This window comes from Ranitomeya variabilis, chromosome 7, assembly GCF_051348905.1.
Source record: "Ranitomeya variabilis isolate aRanVar5 chromosome 7, aRanVar5.hap1, whole genome shotgun sequence".
Taxonomy (NCBI): Eukaryota; Metazoa; Chordata; class Amphibia; order Anura; family Dendrobatidae; genus Ranitomeya; species Ranitomeya variabilis.
The window spans coordinates 125,360,747-125,379,527 of NC_135238.1; the positions used below are offsets into that span (position 1 = coordinate 125,360,747).

At 43.8% G+C, this 18,781-nt stretch overlaps 1 protein-coding gene across 1 annotated transcript in view; it reads right to left on the reverse strand.

Moving 5' to 3' along the window:
* The window catches only part of LOC143786364 (carboxypeptidase O-like), a 220,049-nt gene that overhangs the window by 81,992 nt on the left and 119,276 nt on the right, over positions 1-18,781 (reverse strand). The window contains exon 4 of the mRNA XM_077275700.1: positions 9,248-9,362. Within this exon, the coding sequence (XP_077131815.1) occupies positions 9,248-9,362 (115 nt within the window). The remainder of the gene's footprint in view (positions 1-9,247; positions 9,363-18,781) is intronic.

Consider the following 18,781-nt stretch of genomic DNA (forward strand, 5'->3'; position numbering starts at 1 on the left):
GCACTATTTATACTTATATCTATATTTATTATTTATTATCACTTGCATCACAGTGCAATTATCACTTGTCAATTGGATGTATTTAATATTTATTCTGGCTTATTTAGTTTATACGCACATGTGCATTAGTATTTTATATTTTTATATATATATATATATATATATATATATATATATATATATATGTATATATATATATATATATATATATATATATATATATATATATATATATATATATATATATTTTATCACTTGTACTCCAGTGCAATTATCACTATGCACTTTAATAATCGTATTTATTATGGAATTGTCAATTAGATTTATTCAATGGTTATGCACTGTATTTGGGCTTATTTATTTATTTATATGCATATGTGCATTAGTATTTTGTCTCCACATGTATATGCTGCTTGTTTACTTCCCCTATCCACTTGTTGTATTTTGTATGTCCCCCCTTGGTGTTTATTACACTATGGGTCATATGGTTTATGCGTTCCACATATGTCTTTCCGGCTGTAATTTGCAGTGGAGTCACAGCTGATAGTGGGCATGCGCGCCGTCCCGGTCCTCCGTCGCTTCCTATGACGCTCATACACTGACACGCAGCCTTTGGGCTTGCGTGTCATTGAGCGGCGGCAGGAAGTGAGGTTGTTGGAGGAGGGCAGACGCGCGATGCGCCGACGTCATCGACGGCGTGACTCACACTGCGGGCCGGTCATTGGACACCTCCGGTTCAAAAGCTCGGCTCTCCTTCACCCCGACACGCCCCCGGAAGAAGCTGGCGGCGAAACGTGCGTCGGGGTGAAGGGACGCCCGGTGAGAAGCTGTGCTGCAGGTAATATGTAATATATATCCAGTTGTTATCTCTCTTATCCCCCCATATCCATTGAGGCTGTTATGCCCTTTATATTGGCCTATTATGGTATGTACAGATGAGTTGGGGAGGTTAAGTATTGATTTTAGAGACCCTATTTTAGGATCTTGGATATGGATATAAATGCCGCCTAGCTTCTCAGTAAACTGGAAGTTGGTATAGTGTCAGCATGTTGTTGTCTTAGGTACGTTCTGTCATCCTCTAGCATGTGCTTTATGCAGTAGGTTGCTGTACACACATTTATACCTATACTTATTCTGTTTTGTGGCGTCCCTTGGTATGGTATCTGATGTTACTTTGGATTGATCAATTGTTCTATTTTTAATTGTTTACTAATAAACATGATTTTATATTATATTTGTGGGATCTCTTCTTGGCCCCATTGAGATTATTATGGGATCGTGTGTTGTTCTACTGTATAGTGACCAGGTACTCATTTGTCACCTATTCAAATCAAGGGGCTGATGTGTAGAACTCGGTTGTGGCCACTATGCAGTAGATTGAGCTGTGCAGTTCTGTAACTGAGAAGTTCCTGGCGGCACTGAGAACAGCCGACCTGCGGTGGTGCCAGGTGTCGCACCAACATCGATCAATGATTGCTGACTTTTGGATCTCATGTTAATTACATTTTCTCCCTACATGGTCAGTCCTCCAGCCAGGTTTACCACTCCGTAGCATGCTGCAAGTTGATTTCATGGTCCTGCACATGAGAAGGGGTTACATACAAATTACAGATATCACTTACAGTAAGCAACTTAACAATTACAGACTGATACAGAGGGGTGAGGACCCTGCCCTTGCGGGCTTACATTCTACAGGATGGTGGGGAAGGAGACAGTAGGTTGAGGGTTGCAGCAGCTCCGGTGTTGGTGAAGCAGTAGCTTCGTTAGTGATGAGGAGGCAGGGTCATTGCAGGCTGAAGGCTTTCCTGAAGAGGTGGGTTTTCAGGTTCCGTCTGAAGGATCCGAATGTGGTTGATAGTCGGATTTGTTGGGGCAAAGAGTTCCAGAGGATGGGGGATATTCAGGAGAAGTCTTGGAGGCAGTTGGGTGAGGAGCAAATAAGTGTGGAGGAGAGAAGGAGGTCTTGGGAGGACTGGAGATTACGTGAGGGAAGATATTGGGAGATTCGTTCAGAGATATATGGAGGAGACAGGTTATAGATGGCTTTGTAGGTTAGTATTAGTTATTTGAACTGGATTTGCTGAGGGAATGGGAGCCAGTGAAGAGATTTGCGGAGGGGGGAAGTGGAGGAGTAGCCAGGAGAGAGATGAATTAGTTGGGCAGCAGAGTTAAGGATGGACTGGAGAGGTGAAAGGTGTTAGCAGGGAGGCCACAGAAAAGGATGTTGCAGTAGTCAAGGCAGGAGATGATGAGGGCATGCACAAGCATTTTAGTAGATTAACGGTTGAGGAAAGGACGGATTCTAGAGATATTTTTGATCTGGAGGCGACAGGAGGTGTGAAGTGCTTGGACGTGTGGCTTGAAGGAGAGGGCAGAGTGGAGAGTTACTACGAGGCAGAAGATTACAGGTGCGGGAAAGAGCGTGATGCCGTTTACCCTAATATATAGATCGGGTAGGGAAGATAAGTGAGATGGAGGAAAGATGATGAGTTCGGTTTGGTCTACATTGAGTTTTAGGAAGCGAGAGGTGAAGAAGGAAGATATGGCTGATAGACACTCTGGGATTTTGGACAGGAGGTGGAAAGAGCTTGGATGTGTGGTTTGAAGGACAGGGCAGAGTCAAGGACTACTCCGAGACAGCAGACTTCCGGTATGGGGGAAAGCGTGATGTCATTAATTGCGATAGATAGGCCAGGTAAGGAAGATCTATGACATGGAGGATAGATGATGAGTTCAGATTTGTCCACATTGAGCGTGAGGAAGCATGAGGAGAAGTAGGCTATGGCTGATAGACATTCTGGACAGCAGAGAGGTGACGTCTGGGCCAGAAAGATAGATTTGAGTGTCATCAGCATAAAGGTGGTACTGGAATCCATGGGACTTTGTGAGTTGTCCCAGGCCAAGCATATAGATTGAGAAGAGTAGGGGTCCTAGAACAGAGCTTTGGGGGACTCCAATAGAGAAAGGGTGGGATGAGGAGGTAGTGTGGGAGACGCTGAATATGCGGTTGGAAAGATATGAGGAGATCCAGGATAGGGCGAGGTCTTTGATGCTAAAACAGGAGAGGATCTGTGGTAGGAGGCAGTGGTCAACTGTGTCAAAAGCAGAGGACAGATCTGGAAGGAGGAGTACAGAATATTGTCTCTATTGTTAGCTTTGGCTGTAAGTAGGTCATTAGTAATTTTGTCAGTGCTGTCTCAGTTGAGTGATGGGGGCGGAAACCAGATTGTAGATTGTCAAAGAGCAAGTTAGATGAGAGGTGGGAGGAAAGTTTAGCGTGGAGGTGCTGCTCCAGGAGTTTGGAAGCAAATGGGGGCAGCGATATTGGGTGATAGCTGGACATAGCAATGTCAGATCAAGGGTTGGCTTTTTAAGGATAGACGTGATTGTGGCATGTTTGCAAGCAGAAGGGAAGGTGCCAGAAGTTAGTGAAAAGTTGAAGAGGTGGGTTAGGGATTGGTAAGAATGGTGTTGAGGTTGGGGAGGAGGTGGGATGGGATGGAGTCAAGTGCACAGATGGTGAGGTGCGATTTGGTGAGGAGACAGTTAAGCCCCCTTCAGTGATGTTGGATAGGGAGGTTATGGGGTTTGGGGCATTGGTCTGGTGTACAAAGGGGTTGTGGTGGTTGAACAATGAAGACTTGCCTTGTTTGGTCGATCTTATTTTTAAAGTGTGTGGCAAAGTCCTCAGCGGAGATAAGGGAGGTTGGAGGGGGCAGTGGGGGGCAGAGGAGGGAGTTAAAGGTTTTGAGTAACTGTTTGGGGTTGGAGGATAGGGAAGATACGAGGGTTGTGAAGTAGGCCTGTTTAGCAGATGAGAGCAGCGAGACATAAACACAAATCCAGTGTATTTTTTTGGGAGGTCTATTCCCATGCAACTCTTCACACCCACACATGGGTATATGCGTCCTGATTTTGGCTATTTGCTGTTGTCCTTCTCCTTCTCCTCATCCTCCACCACCATATCACCAGGGTGGCCGTGGTCCGTGATGCAACACCCACATAATTTTTTTTAAAGGGTGTTGATAATGCCCACAAAAAAATTTGTATACAGTATGTTCATGTATATCCCCCAGGGGTAAATGTTTGTCAGCTCATACACTTAGTGCATGGGCATTACAAGTCTAGGAGACCCGCTCCTTTCTAATGGGTACATTTTTATGAGGCCCTCCTCCACGTCTCTTTCAAGGGGCATTTGAGTGCCTCCAAATTTTTGGCAGCCCTTGCATTCACTGCATAGGCAAACACTATGGGAGACCCACTTCCTTATAATCAGAATATTTTTTGATGAGGCCCTCCATTATGTCTCTTCAAAGGAGCATTAGAGTGCCTCCAAATTTTTGGCAGTCCTTGCATTCACTGAATAGGCATACACTATGGGAGACCCTCTTCCTAATAATCAGAATATTTTTTGATGAGGCCCTCCTCTATGTCTCTTCAAAGGACCATTAGAGTGCCTCCAAATTTTTGGCAGCCCTTGCATTCACTGCATGGGCAAAACTATGGTAGTCCCACTTCCTAAAAATGGGAACATTGTTTTCAGGAGGCCCTCTGACCTCTACTTCTCTTCAAAGGGCCATTGGAGTGCCTCCAAATGTTTGGCAGCCGTTGCTTCACTGCATAGGCAAACACTATGGGAGACAACCTTCCTTATATTGGGAACATTGTTTTCAGGAGGCCTTCTGACCGCTACACCTCTTCCAAGGGGCATTGGAGTAGGTCCAAATTTTTGGCAGCCATTGCATTCACTGCATAGGCAAACACTATGGGAGACCCACTTCCTAATAATTTGAACATTTTTTCATGAGGCCCTCCTCTACATTTCTTCAAAGGGGCATTGGAGTGTCTCCAAATTTTTGGCAGATCTTGCATTCACTGCATAGGAAAACACTATGGGAGACCCTAGGGGCATTGGAGTAGGTCCAAATTTTTGGCAGCTGTTGCTTCATTGCATAGACAAACAGTATGGGAGGCCCACTTCCTAATAACTGGAACATTATTTTCATGAGGCCCTCCTGCAGGTCTCTTCAAAGGGGTATTGGGGTGCGTCCATGCACTCCATACACAATAACAGCATAGGGGACCCACACTTTAATAATGGGAACAACAAAGCAAAGCCGGCTGATGACTCACTAAGAATAGTGAGGGCCGACTGCTGGCCCTTTAAAAATAGTAAAGGCCGCCTAATGACCTTATAAAAATAGGCTTTGTGACTTTCAGAGTCCCTCCTTCATAAATAAAAGAGGAGGTGTCTGATGTTGTGTCACACACCACATGGCCAGATAAGGTTGTAAAATGGTAAAATGACATTTCCCAGTAAATGCATTTGTCTTGGTTGAAAGCAATGCTAAAGTTCAAAAACGTATCAAAAACGCTATGTGTGAGCATAACCCAAGGTGTGCAGGAGCATTTTTGCTTTTGGCTGTTTATTTTGCCCTATATAGAAGTAAATACCCTGGAAAGGATGTTCCTTAACATATTTCCCAGGAAAATCCATTTTGGTTTCGTTTTTGTATGTTTTTTTGTGAGTCTGTAAAAGTGGTGTAAGACTCTGACAACATTGTTGATAACAGTGACCTGTGAGTCAGAAATGCTTCCAGGGGTTTTCCTCACCTGACCTTAACCCCATAGTTCTCTATGGGGTATTATCAAGAGGAAGATGAAAGACACCAGACCCAACAATGCAGATGAGCTGAAGGCTGCTATCATAGCAACCTGGGCTTCCATGACACCTCAGCAGTGCCACAGGCTGATCGCCTGCATGCCAGACCGCATTGATGTAGTAATTAATGCAATTATTGAGTGCTTTTACTGAGCATACAATTCAGTGGGCCAACATTTCAGATTTTAAAATCATTTTTCAAGCTGGTGTTATAAAGTATTCTAATTTACTGAAATAGTGACTTTTGGTTTTTCATTGGCTGTAAGCCCTAATCATCATCATTAACATAAACAAACTCTTGAAATAGATCACCGTGTTTGTAATGACTCTATAATATATGAGTTTCACTTTTTGTATTGAAAAACTGTAATAAATTAACTTTTTGATGATATTCTAATTTTGTGAGAAGCACCTGTAACAGACCAATACCCTTCCCCCATAACCTTAGTTACATCCATCACTAAAGAAAAACTTACTCAACTTCTCCCCAAATTGCCCCTTTGCCCCTCACAAATTGTGCAGTTGACCCATCCCATTACACCTTCTCCTCAACATCACAACCATGCTAATCAAGGCTTTAACCCATCTCTTCAACTATCATTAACTTCTGGTACCTTCCCTTCTGCTTTCAAACATGCAACTATCAAACCTATCTTAGAGAAGCAATCCCAAGTCAAGACCCAACCTCTATGTTCAGTTATTTCCCCATATTGCTCCTCCCTATCGTCTCAAAACTATTTGAACAGCATGTTCACATTGAATTTTCCTCTCAAATTCTCTGCAATAAACTACAATCTGGCTTTCGTCCCAACCACTCCACTGAAACTGCCCTAAATAAGATTTCTAACGACTTATTTACCGCCAAAGCTAACAAACAATATTAGGAGATGGCAGTTGCTACTGATGAGAGTCAACGAGGAGAAGAGAAGAGGGAAGAGCTAGAAGCAGAGCTCCACTTTCCTCCTACCTGCCCTTACCGTCTTCCATCTACATAGAATCTCATCAGAGAGCAGAAAAAAGAGAAAGAACCGAACTGTAAGGTCAAATAATGAACACAAATAAAAATGTATGGTACAAAAAAATTGTTGTTTATTATTTTTAAAGACAAAAAAGGGAAGAAGGGAAGGGTAACATGGTACTGGTGACACACAGTGTGTATCTGCCCATAAAACACACAAGACCAAAAGATAAATCATGTAAAACTGACTAATTGTATAGCCTGATCATGCACAAAGTTGGAAATGATGCCACAAAGTGCACTATATGGCAGGTATCATGATGTCTGTGCACCAGTGCATTAACAGGTATATTATATCAAACAAAATGATAGATATAACACTAACATGTAGGACCTTCAAATGTTATAAATAGCTAGCACCCAATAATTAAGTAAAACATGTGTCAGTGTGTCATAAAGATAATGGTGCAGAGTGCACTATATGGCAGGTGTATAGATCTCTGTGCACAAGTGCACAAACAAGTATAATGCATCAAACAAGATGATAGATATAACACTAACATGAAGGCCTGCAAATGTTATAAATAACTAGTACACAATACTAGAATCTCATCAGTAGCAGTTGCCATCTCCTATCTCAATAATGTAAAAATCTGTCTTCACTGAATATAAATTTAACCAAGAATTGACAATTTTAAGAATAAATACTTGGGGAGAAAGGAGCAGATTTCTCTGATAGCATATAGTACAAAGTAGCTTATTTTCATGTGTGCTAGTGTAACACCCCAAGTAACTGGTTGTTACAGTGGTATTGCCTTCCCCACGGGGAGGGTGATGCCATGCGTGGAAGTGAGGAAGGATTCCTTTAACAGGTAACCAGTACATGCAACACTGTTCTGACTCCAGGCTAGAAGGGGGAGCTCGAGACTCGGATTCAGGGCTACTTCCCTATATATTCTGGCCTGGGGGAGGAGTTAGTGAGATTGTGAGAGGAGAGCGAGGAGAGAGGAAACAGAGAGAGTCTGAGAGAGGAAAGCTGGGGCCGTGCAGACGAGTGGTTCTGCAGCTCCTGGTAGGAGAGAGAAACAGAGCAGTCTGTAGGAGACTGAAAGGGGAAGAGAAGCACAGGAGAAGTAAAGAGCTGGAGGTAAGCTGCGACTGAGCTTCCTCCACGCTGAAGCGCAGAATACCGGTAGCCGGAGACCGAGGTTGTGGGGGTAACTCTATTCCCCACAGCAGAAACCGTCAGACAGGAGATTGCAGGTCACCTTCCCACCTTTAACACCTGAAGGCACAGCAGCACATAGAGCCAGGAGACATCCTGAGAGGCCCCTGTAAAAAGGCTTGCGCTGCCTGCCATGCGGGTAGTGTCCTACCTCAAGGGTCAGAGAGAAAATGAGGACCTTGTGTGAGGCCTAAGGCAGCAAGGGACTACAACACAGTGCAGAGAGGAAAGCTTCCAACCCCACCTGGTTAGGGGGGTTCCCGAATAGCTTCCAAGCCAGCCGGACCACACCAGCACCTGTGATCCATACCCTGGACTGTGGCTACCTTACACTAGTAAAAAGGTAAAGAGACTGCAACCTTGTGTACTCTAGTTCTTTCTGGCACTACACCATCTTTATCTACTACACCGGGAACCGTGGGGACCCAGCTTCACCTGTGGGAAGCCATACCATCCCTGCTGCAATAACATCACCCCTTTAAGCAGCATCGGTCATCCCTGACCGAATACCACAGGTGGCGTCACAAACAAACTTTATTCTTTATTCAATAACCCCTTTTATTGGACGCCCAGGGCCACGGACCGGGTCACTGCCGCCGTGACACATACCTTTAAGAACCGGCCGGGTTGCCAGTATCTCCTAGGCCCTGGCAGGTGCCCCACTATTGGTTTATGTAATAGAGATTTAAATGATGGTTACTGTTCAAGTCAAGACAAAACAAAGGAAAAAAAAGACATATCTGTACACCAATTTATGTAATTTTGTGTCAAGTGCAATACATCCAGTATACCATTTTTAGAGTATATTTTAATAATTACTTTACTTGCAATGTATATAGCCTTTTTATACTTTAGCACATGCAAATAATTTTTAGCATTTAGCAAGGTTGTTACCATTTGAATATAACCCTCTATTAGTAAAGACATTGCTAAGGGAAAGTCTATTTTTTATCAAAGGTTCGCAAACTTAGCCTATATTTTGCATATGCTTCAAATTGGGATCACTTCTGCCATGAGGCGAGGGATGTTATTTGCCACCCACTGTGCGTAGGACATTGTAGTGAATGGGGCTATAGTGTAGTTTCCTGGACAGCTGCTTGACCAGGAGCAGAAAAAATGTAGAAGGAAATGTGGCCCTTATTCTTAGAATTAATGGAGACCCAGAAATCAGACTTTCGTCAATCAGAAAGTGATAGCATATTCTACTATTATGTCAATTTTTCATAACATACAAATGTCCTTATAAGATTATATACAATCATAGCCTGACATTTCGCTTTACAGGAAACAAAGTGGAATTTACATTTACTGCAGATCTAAAGGCTTCTTATTTTTGTATTTCATTACCACGAAGTAGCCCTCTACTCAGAATTTCTTTAGTAGATTTAAGTCCCATACTTGCCTCATCCATTGGGTGATATATTGTATAATCATAGTTCTCCAGAGTTATTGGCCCACTTCTTTTTGTTCTCACAGCTGAGCGATCTATTTGCTTCTGCACATCTTCAATCATGATCCTGCAAGCATTTCATAGCATTAAACAAAAATGTCTTTTCTACATACTTATTTCTGCCAAACACAATAATCAGATCTTCATATTTCTACTTGTAGAACAACTTTTCATAAGCATAGTGTTCAACATTTAGGAGCATTCATCTTTATTAATTAGTGATTGTTGTGATTCTGGTAAAATATTAAGTGTCCATTGGTAAAGGTTCCAGTATGGACTGTTTATTTTACATATATATATATATATATATATATATATATATATATATATATATATATACATTTTTTTCTTTATTATTATTTATATTTATAAATAAGTTACACATCACTGTGCTCTGTGTCAGCTTGAAGTCGCTTTTATAATGTACGTCTATGGAGCCTGTGAAGAATATGGGGGCTATAATTTCTTGCCAATCAACTATGATATCCGGTTCAAAATTATACTCCTCTTACAAATTCTGAAGCTGAGACAGGAAACCATTCTCAGTAGATGGCTGAGCTAAATTTGTGGCTAAAGCAGATAGCTGGCACCAAGCTGTTGCTGGCAGGGTGGATCCCTTTTGAGGGTGTAAAGCTAATTAACTGATGAAAGAATTCCCTCAGGTGAATGAGAGCCAAAATTTCATAAAGAGTTATGGACTAATCGTATGTCCTGGCTGTATACGACCTACATTTTCGAGATCTTGGGAACAGGAAAAATGCCTAACCAGGGTCTCGAACTGATCTAGCACCCAGGGGTAGGGACATACATAGAACAGCTATTAGAAACCAGGTAGTGATGGCGTGTTTGGTGTCCTAGTCTAACGGTTTCTGGACAGATCCAATGGTGTCAAAATTATCATTCTATAACATTCATAGAGACTCTGATCCATCATATGTTTTAGAGTTTCAGCTGACAGAGTAAGTGGTGGGAGACTAGGACTGTTGTGAATTCTATTTTTGGGCTCCCTCTAGTGGTCACAAGAGGTGCTGTGTAGTGTTGTCTTTCTGCAGGTTGGCTGCATCAGCTGGTTCGTTATCCTTGGTTGGTTTCCTATTTAGCTCACCTGGAGACTCAGTTCCTTGCCTGCTATCAATGTATTCAGTGCTCTTCAGATTCCTTGTGTCTACCTTGCTCCCAGTCTCTCCAAGACAAGCTAAGTTTTTGTTTGATCATTTTTTGATTATCAGTGTTCATTATGTTTTTTGTCCAGCTCGCTAAAATGTGATTTCCTCGCTTGCTGGTTGCTCTAGGGGACTGAGTTTCTCCCCCCACACCGTTAGTTGGTGTGGGGGTTCTTGAAATCTCAGAGTGGATATTTTGTAAGGGTTTTTTACTGATCGCATAGATTCTCTTTTCTATTTTCTGCTATCTAGTATTAGTGGGCCTCATTTGCTGAATCTGTTTTCACCCCTGTGTATGTGCCTTCCTCTTACCTCACCATTATTATCTGTTGGGGGCTTCTATATCTTTGGGGATTATTTCTCTGGAGGCAAGAGAGGTCTTTCTTTCTCTCTATGGGTAGTTAGTTCCTCAGGCTGGCTCGAGACGTCTAGGATTTTTAGGCACGTTCACCGGCTACTTCTAGTGTGTTTGGATAGGTTCAGATTTGCGGTCAGTCCAGTTTGCCACCTCCCTAGAGCTTGTCCTATGTTTGTTACTTAGCTGGAGTAATTTGTGATCCTCAACCACTAAGGATCGTAACATAGGACCATCCCAGGGGGCGGGGAAGGGAGTGACTGACCAATGGGTTAAGTGCACATATAACAACGTGGACCTTCATTTTTTACCGAGGGAGGTCACACCATGCAGCATATTGGAAGAAACCGGAAATATCTGGCCCACACACCTCCCATGTGGTTGTCAGCATCCAACGGTCGAACATGAAGCCTGTAACTGACTTTTGTGTCATCTGTTTATACTGTAGTACTACCACCTGTATTTACATATCTGACCTGTTATGGTTTCCAATGGCAAGGAAACATCAGAAGCATAGAATAAACGGACAAGCTCTCGGGTGATGGAAACTAGAGCTGAACGCGATGCTAAACCTACATACCACACTAGAAGTAGCCAGGGGGCATTCCTGCATTGTCTCTAGATGCCGCGCGCCAGCCGGAGAACTAACTACCCCTGGTAGAAGAAAACACAGTCCTGGCTTGCCTCCAGAGAATGTCCCCACAGGAGATAGCAGCCCCCCACATATAATGGTGAGAGCAGATGAAAAGACACACGTAGTATGAAAGCAGATTTAGCACAGAGAGGCCCGCTAACTAAATAGCAGAAAGATACAACAGAGGACTTCGCGGTCAGCTGCAAAACCCTTCAAAACACCATCCTGAAATTACCTTAACTCATGTGACAACTCATGACACCGGAGTGGTAATTTCAGCCCAACAAGAGCTTCCAGCTGCAGAGATTCACATAAGTGCAAACTGGACAAAACATACAAAAATAGACTTAAGGACTAAAGTGTCCAACTTAGCTGAGCAGAAAACTGGGAGCAGGAACATGCAACAGAATCACTCTGGATACATTGATGGCCAGCATTAGAATGACTGAGGAGCAAGGTTAAATAGGATACTCCCACATCCTGATAGGAACAGGTGAACTGAGAAGGCAAAGCTTGCAGGACACCAGTACCACAAGAGACCACCGGGGGAGCCCACGAACCGAATCACAACAGTACCCCCCCTTAAGGAGGGGGCACCGAACCCTCACAAGAACCACCAGGGCGATCTGGATGAGCCCTATGAAAGGCACGGACCAAATCAGAAGCATGAACATCAGAAGCTGTAACCCAAGAATTATCCTCTTGACCGTAGCCCTTCCATTTCACCAGATATTGAAATCTCCGTCTGGAAACACGGGAGTCCAAGATTTTCTCCACCACGTACTCCAATTCACCCTCAACCAGCACAGGAGCAGGAGGCTCAACAGAAGGCACAAGTGGTACCTCATACCTCCGCAATAATGACCGATGGAAGACATTATGGATAGCAAAGGATGCTGGGAGGTCCAAACGAAAAGACACAGGGTTAAGAATTTCCAAAATCCTATAAGGACCGATGAACCGAGGCTTAAACTTAGGAGAAGAGACCCTCATAGGGACAAAACGGGAGGACAACCACACCAAGTCCCCAACACGAAGACGAGGACCAACACGACGATGGCGATTAGCAAAACGTTGAGTCCTCTCCTGGAACAACTCCAAATTGTCCACCACCTGCCCCCAAATACGATGCAACCTATCCACCATGGTATCCACTCCAGGACAATCCGAAGACTCCACCTGACCAGATGAAAAACGAGGATGGAACCCTGAATTGCAAAAGAAAGGGGAGACCAAAGTGGCAGAACTGGCCCGATTATTAAGGGCAAACTCAGCCAACGGCAAAAAGGAGACCCAGTCATCCTGATCAGCAGACACGAAACACCTCAAATAAGTCTCCAAGGTCTGATTAGTACGTTCCGTCTGGCCATTTGTCTGGGGATGAAATGCAGACGAAAAAGACAAATCAATGCCCATCCTGGCACAAAACGCCCGCCAAAATCTGGACACAAACTGGGATCCCCTGTCGGAAACGATATTCTCCGGAATACCATGCAGCCGAACCACATTCTGAAAAAACAGGGGCACCAACTCAGATGAGGAAGGCAGCTTGGGCAAGGGCACCAAATGAACCATCTTAGAAAAGCGGTCACACACCACCCAAATGACGGACATCTTCTGAGAAACAGGGAGATCAGAAATAAAATCCATAGAGATGTGTGTCCAAGGCCTCTTAGGAACAGGCAAGGGCAACAACAACCCACTAGCCCGAGAACAACAAGGCTTGGCCCGAGCACAAACATCGCAAGACTGCACAAAAGTACGCACGTCCCGAGACAGGGAAGGCCACCAGAAGGACCTAGCCACCAAATCTCTGGTACCAAAAATTCCCGGATGACCTGCCAACGCAGAAGAATGAACCTCCGAGATGACTCTATTGGTCCACTCCTCCGGCACAAACAATCTACCAGGCGGACAACGATCAGGCCGATCCGCCTGAAACTCTTGTAAAGCACGTCGCAGGTCTGGGAAGACAGCAGACAATATCACCCCATCCTTAAGTATACCCGTAGGTTTAGAATCACCAGGGGAATCAGGTTCAAAACTCCTAGAAAGGGCATCCGCCTTCACATTCTTAGTACCTGGCAGATACGAAACCACAAAATTAAACCGGGAGAAAAACAACGACCAGCGCGCCTGTCTAGGATTCAGACGTCTGGCCGACTCAAGATAAATCAAATTTTTGTGATCAGTCAAGACCACCACCTGATGTTTAGCACCCTCAAGCCAATGACGCCGCTCCTCGAATGCCCACTTCATCGCCAAAAGCTCCCGATTACCGACGTCATAATTTCTTTCGGCGGCAGAAAATTTTCGAGAAAAGAACGCACAAGGTCTCATCACTGAGCAATCGGAACTTTTCTGCGACAAAACCGCCCCCGCTCCGATCTCGGAAGCATCGACCTCAACCTGAAAGGGGAGAGAGACATCAGGCTGGCGCAACACAGGGGCAGACGAAAAGCGGCGCTTAAGTTCCCGAAAGGCCTCCACAGTGGCAGAGGACCAATTGGCAACATCAGCACCCTTTTTAGTCAAATCAGTCAAAGGCCTGACAACGCTAGAAAAACCAGTTATGAATCGACGATAAAAGTTAGCAAAGCCCAAAAATTTCTGAAGGCCCTTAAGAGAAGTCGGTTGCGTCCAGTCACAAATAGCCCGAACCTTCACAGGATCCATCTCAATAGAAGAGGGGGAAAAAATGTACCCCAAAAAAGAAATCTTCTGAACCCCAAAAACACACTTTGAACCTTTAACAAACAGAGAATTGGTCCGCAAAACCTGAAAAACCCTCCTAACTTGTTGAACATGAGATTCCCAGTCATCCGAAAAAATCAAGATATCGTCCAAATACACAATCATAAATTTATCCAGATATTCACGGAAAATATTGTGCATAAAAGACTGAAAGACCGAAGGGGCATTTGACAGACCAAAAGGCATCACCAAATACTCAAAATGGCCCTCGGGCGTATTAAATGCGGTTTTCCACTCATCCCCCTGCTTAATTCGCACCAAATTATACGCACCGCGAAGATCAATCTTAGAGAACCACTTCGCCCCCTCAATGCGAGCAAATAAATCTGTCAGCAATGGCAAAGGATACTGATACTTGACTGTGATCTTATTCAAGAGTCTATAATCAATACAAGGTCTCAAAGAACCATCGCTTTTAGCTACGAAAAAGAACCCCGCTCCAAGAGGAGACGAAGAAGGACGAATATGTCCCTTTTCCAAGGACTCCCTAATATACTCTCGCATGGCAGCATGTTCAGGTACAGACAGATTGAATAGACGACCCTTAGGAAATTTACTGCCAGGGATCAAATCTATGGCGCAATCGCAATCTCTGTGAGGAGGAAGAGAATTAAGAGTAGATTCCTCAAAAACCTCACGATAATCAGACAAAAACTCAGGAATTTCAGAGGGAATAGATGAAGCAATGGAGACCAAAGATGTGTCCCCATGATTTCCCTGACATCCCCAGCTTAGTACAGACATTGTTTTCCAGTCAAGGACTGGGTTATGAGTTTGCAACCATGGCAATCCCAGCACCAACTCATCATGTAGATTATACAGTACAAGGAAGCGAATCACCTCTTGATGGTCTGGAGTCATACGCATAGTCACTTGTGTCCAGTATTGTGGTTTATTACTAGCCAATGGTGTAGAATCAATACCCTTTAAAGGTATAGGAACTTCCAGAGGCTCTAGATCAAACCCACAGCTCCTGGCAAAGGACCAATCCATAAGACTCAAAGCGGCGCCAGAATCCACATACGCATCCGCAACAATAGAAGATAACGAACAAATTAGAGTTACAGACAAAATAAACTTGGACTGCAAAGTGCCAATAGCAGAGGATTTATCAACTTTCTTTGTTCGTTTAGAGCATGCTGATATAACATGAGTAGAATTTCCACAATAGAAGCACAAATGATTTTTGCGCCTATAAATCTGTCGTTCGCTTCTGGACAGAAAGCTATCACATTGCATACTCTGTGGTGCCTCTTCAGAAGACACCGCCAACTGGTGCACAGGTTTGCGTTCCCGTAAACGCCGATCAATCTGAATTGCCATTGTCATGGACTCATTCAGACCAGTAGGCGCAGGAAACCCCACCATGACGTCTTTTACAGCATCAGAGAGACCTTCTCTGAAAATTGCCGCCAGAGCGCACTCATTCCACTGAGTAAGCACAGACCATTTTCGAAATTTTTGGCAATATATTTCGGCTTCATCTTGCCCCTGAGAGAGGGCTATTAGGGCTTTCTCAGCCTGAATCTCCAAATTTGGTTCCTCATAAAGCAACCCCAAAGCCAGAAAAAACGCATCCACATTGAGCAACGCAGGATCCCCTGGTGCCAATGAAAATGCCCAATTTTGGGGGTCACCCCGCAGTAAAGAAATAACAATTTTTACTTGCTGGGCAGGATCTCCAGCAGAATGAGATCTCAGCGAAAGAAACAATTTACAATTGTATTTAAAATTTAGAAAACAAGATCGATCTCCAGAAAAAAACTCCGGTATAGGAATTTTAGGTTCAGACCGAGGAGCATGTAACAAAAAATCTTGTATATTCTGAACTTTAGAGGCAAGATTATTCAAATTGGTAGCCAGACTCTGGGGATCCATATTTCAACAGATAAAGTCTGAGCCATTCAGGGGTTAAGAGGAGAGGAAAACAGGAGACTGCAATTAGAGCTGGAGTGCAACTTCAGAGGAAGGAAAAAAAAAAAAAAAAAAAAAAAGGTTTCACACAGTTCCTTTTCTCTCCTGCTTCAGCCTATAGATTAAACATTTTGGCTGGCCATACTGTTATGGTTTCCAATGGCAAGGAAACATCAGAAGCATAGAATAAACGGACAAGCTCTCGGGTGATGGAAACTAGAGCTGAACGCGATGCTAAACCTACACACCACACTAGAAGTAGCCAGGGGGCATTCCTGCGTTGTCTCTAGATGCCGCGCGCCAGCCGGAGAACTAACTACCCCTGGTAGAAGAAAACACAGTCCTGGCTTGCCTCCAGAGAATGTCCCCACAGGAGATAGCAGCCCCCCACATATAATAACGGTGAGAGCAGATGAAAAGACACACGTAGTATGAAAGCAGATTTAGCACAGAGAGGCCCGCTAACTAAATAGCAGAAAGATACAACAGAGGACTTCGCGGTCAGCTGCAAAACCCTTCAAAACACCATCCTGAAATTACCTTAACTCATGTGACAACTCATGACACCGGAGTGGTAATTTCAGCCCAACAAGAGCTTCCAGCTGCAGAGATTCACATAAGTGCAAACTGGACAAAACATACAAAAATAGACTTAAGGACTAAAGTGTCCAACTTAGCTGAGCAGAAAACTGGGAGCAGGAACATGCAACAGAATCACTCTGGATACATTGATGGCCAGCATTAGAATGACTGAGGAGCAAGGTTAAATAGGATACTCCCACATCCTGATAGGAACAGGTGAACTGAGAAGGCAAAGCTTGCAGGACACCAGTACCACAAGAGACCACCGGGGGAGCCCACGAACCGAATCACAACACTGACCATTATATGTATGTATATATATATATATATATATATATATATATATATATATATATATATATCCATTGTGTACATATAACCATTGTGTACAGTTGTTCTCAAGAGTTTACATACCCCAGCAGAATTTTTGATTTCTTGGCCTTTTTGCAGAGAATATGAATGATATCACCAAACCTTTTCTCCACTCATGGTTAGTGGTTGGGTGAAGCTATTTATTGTCAGAATACTGTATTTGCTCTTTTTAAATCATAATGACAGCCCAAAACATCCAAATGATCCTGATCAAATGTTCACATAGCCCCATTTCTTAATACTGTGTATTGCTCTCTCTAACATCAATGACAGCTTGTAGTCTTTTGTGGTAGTTGTGGATGAGGTTCTTTATTTTCTCAGATGGTAAAGTTGCCCACTCTTCTTGGTAAAAAGCCTCCAGCTCCTGTAAATTCCTAGGCTGCCTAGCATTAATTGCACGCTTGAGATCTCCCCAGAGTGGCTCAATGATATTGAGGTCAGGAGACTGAGATGGCCACTCCAGAACTTTCACTTTGCTCTGCTGTAGCCAATGACAGGTCGACTTGGCCTTTTGTTTTGGATTGTTGTCATGTTGGAACATCCAAGTACATCTCATGTGTAGCTTCCGGGCTGATGAGTGTAAATTTGCCTCCAGAATTTGCTGATAACATGCTGCATTCATCTTTCCTTCAACTTTGACCAAGTTTCCTGTACCTTTGTAGCTCACACATCCCCCAAAACATCAGCAATCCACCTCCATGCTTTAAAGTAAGAATTGTGTTCCTTTCATCATAGGCCTTGTTGACCATGTTAGGCTGGTTTCACACTTGCGTTTTGATCTGCAGCGTTTGTAAAAAAAACGCAGGTGGTGAAAAAACGCATGTAAACACATGCAAACGCTACGTTTTTTAGACGCATGCGTTTTTGCATGCAGAAAAAAAACACGGCACTTTGACGAGTTTACATGCGTTTTTCCCTGCATTTGCGTTTTTGAAACGCACGCTGAGAAGTGTGTGACAGCTGCCAATCATCAAAATCAACTAGAAAACCCACTATTAATAGAATTAGCTAGGGTTAGGGTTAGGGGTATGGTTAGGGTTTGGATCCCTAGGGTTAGGGTTAGGGGTAGCTTTTTATTAGAAGAATGTCCTGGTCACCAGGTCACTGATAAGCCACCCCCCACCATCAAGGTGATAAAGGGATCCAAACCCTAACAATAACCCTACCCCTAACCCTAACCCTAGGGATCCAAACCCTAACCCTAGCCCTAACCTTACCCCTAACCCTAACCCAACCCTAACCCTAGGGATCCAAACCCTAACCCTACCCCTAACCCTAACCCTAACCCTAGGGATCCTAGGGATCCATAGGGATTGGCTATTATGTTGACCTGGAGACCAGGACATTCTTCTAATAAAAAGCTTTGTTCAATGTGGACACCCCAAGATATACGGTATTGCTATATAGTACTAAAAATATAAACTCGGAGAGTATTCACTGTCATATTGTTAGGGTTAGGGTTAGGGGTAGGGTTAGGGTTAGGGGTAGGGTTAGGGTTAGGGGTATGGTTAAAGGGAACCTGTCACCCCCAAAATCGCTGGTGAGGTAAGCTCACCGGCATCAGGGGCTTATCTACAGTATTCTGTAATGCTGTAGATAAGCCGCCGATGTTACCTGAAAGAGGAGAAAAAGACGTTAGATTATACTCACCCAGGGGCGGTCCCGCTGCGGTCCGGTCGGATGGGTGTCTCTGGTCCGCTCCGGTGCCTCCC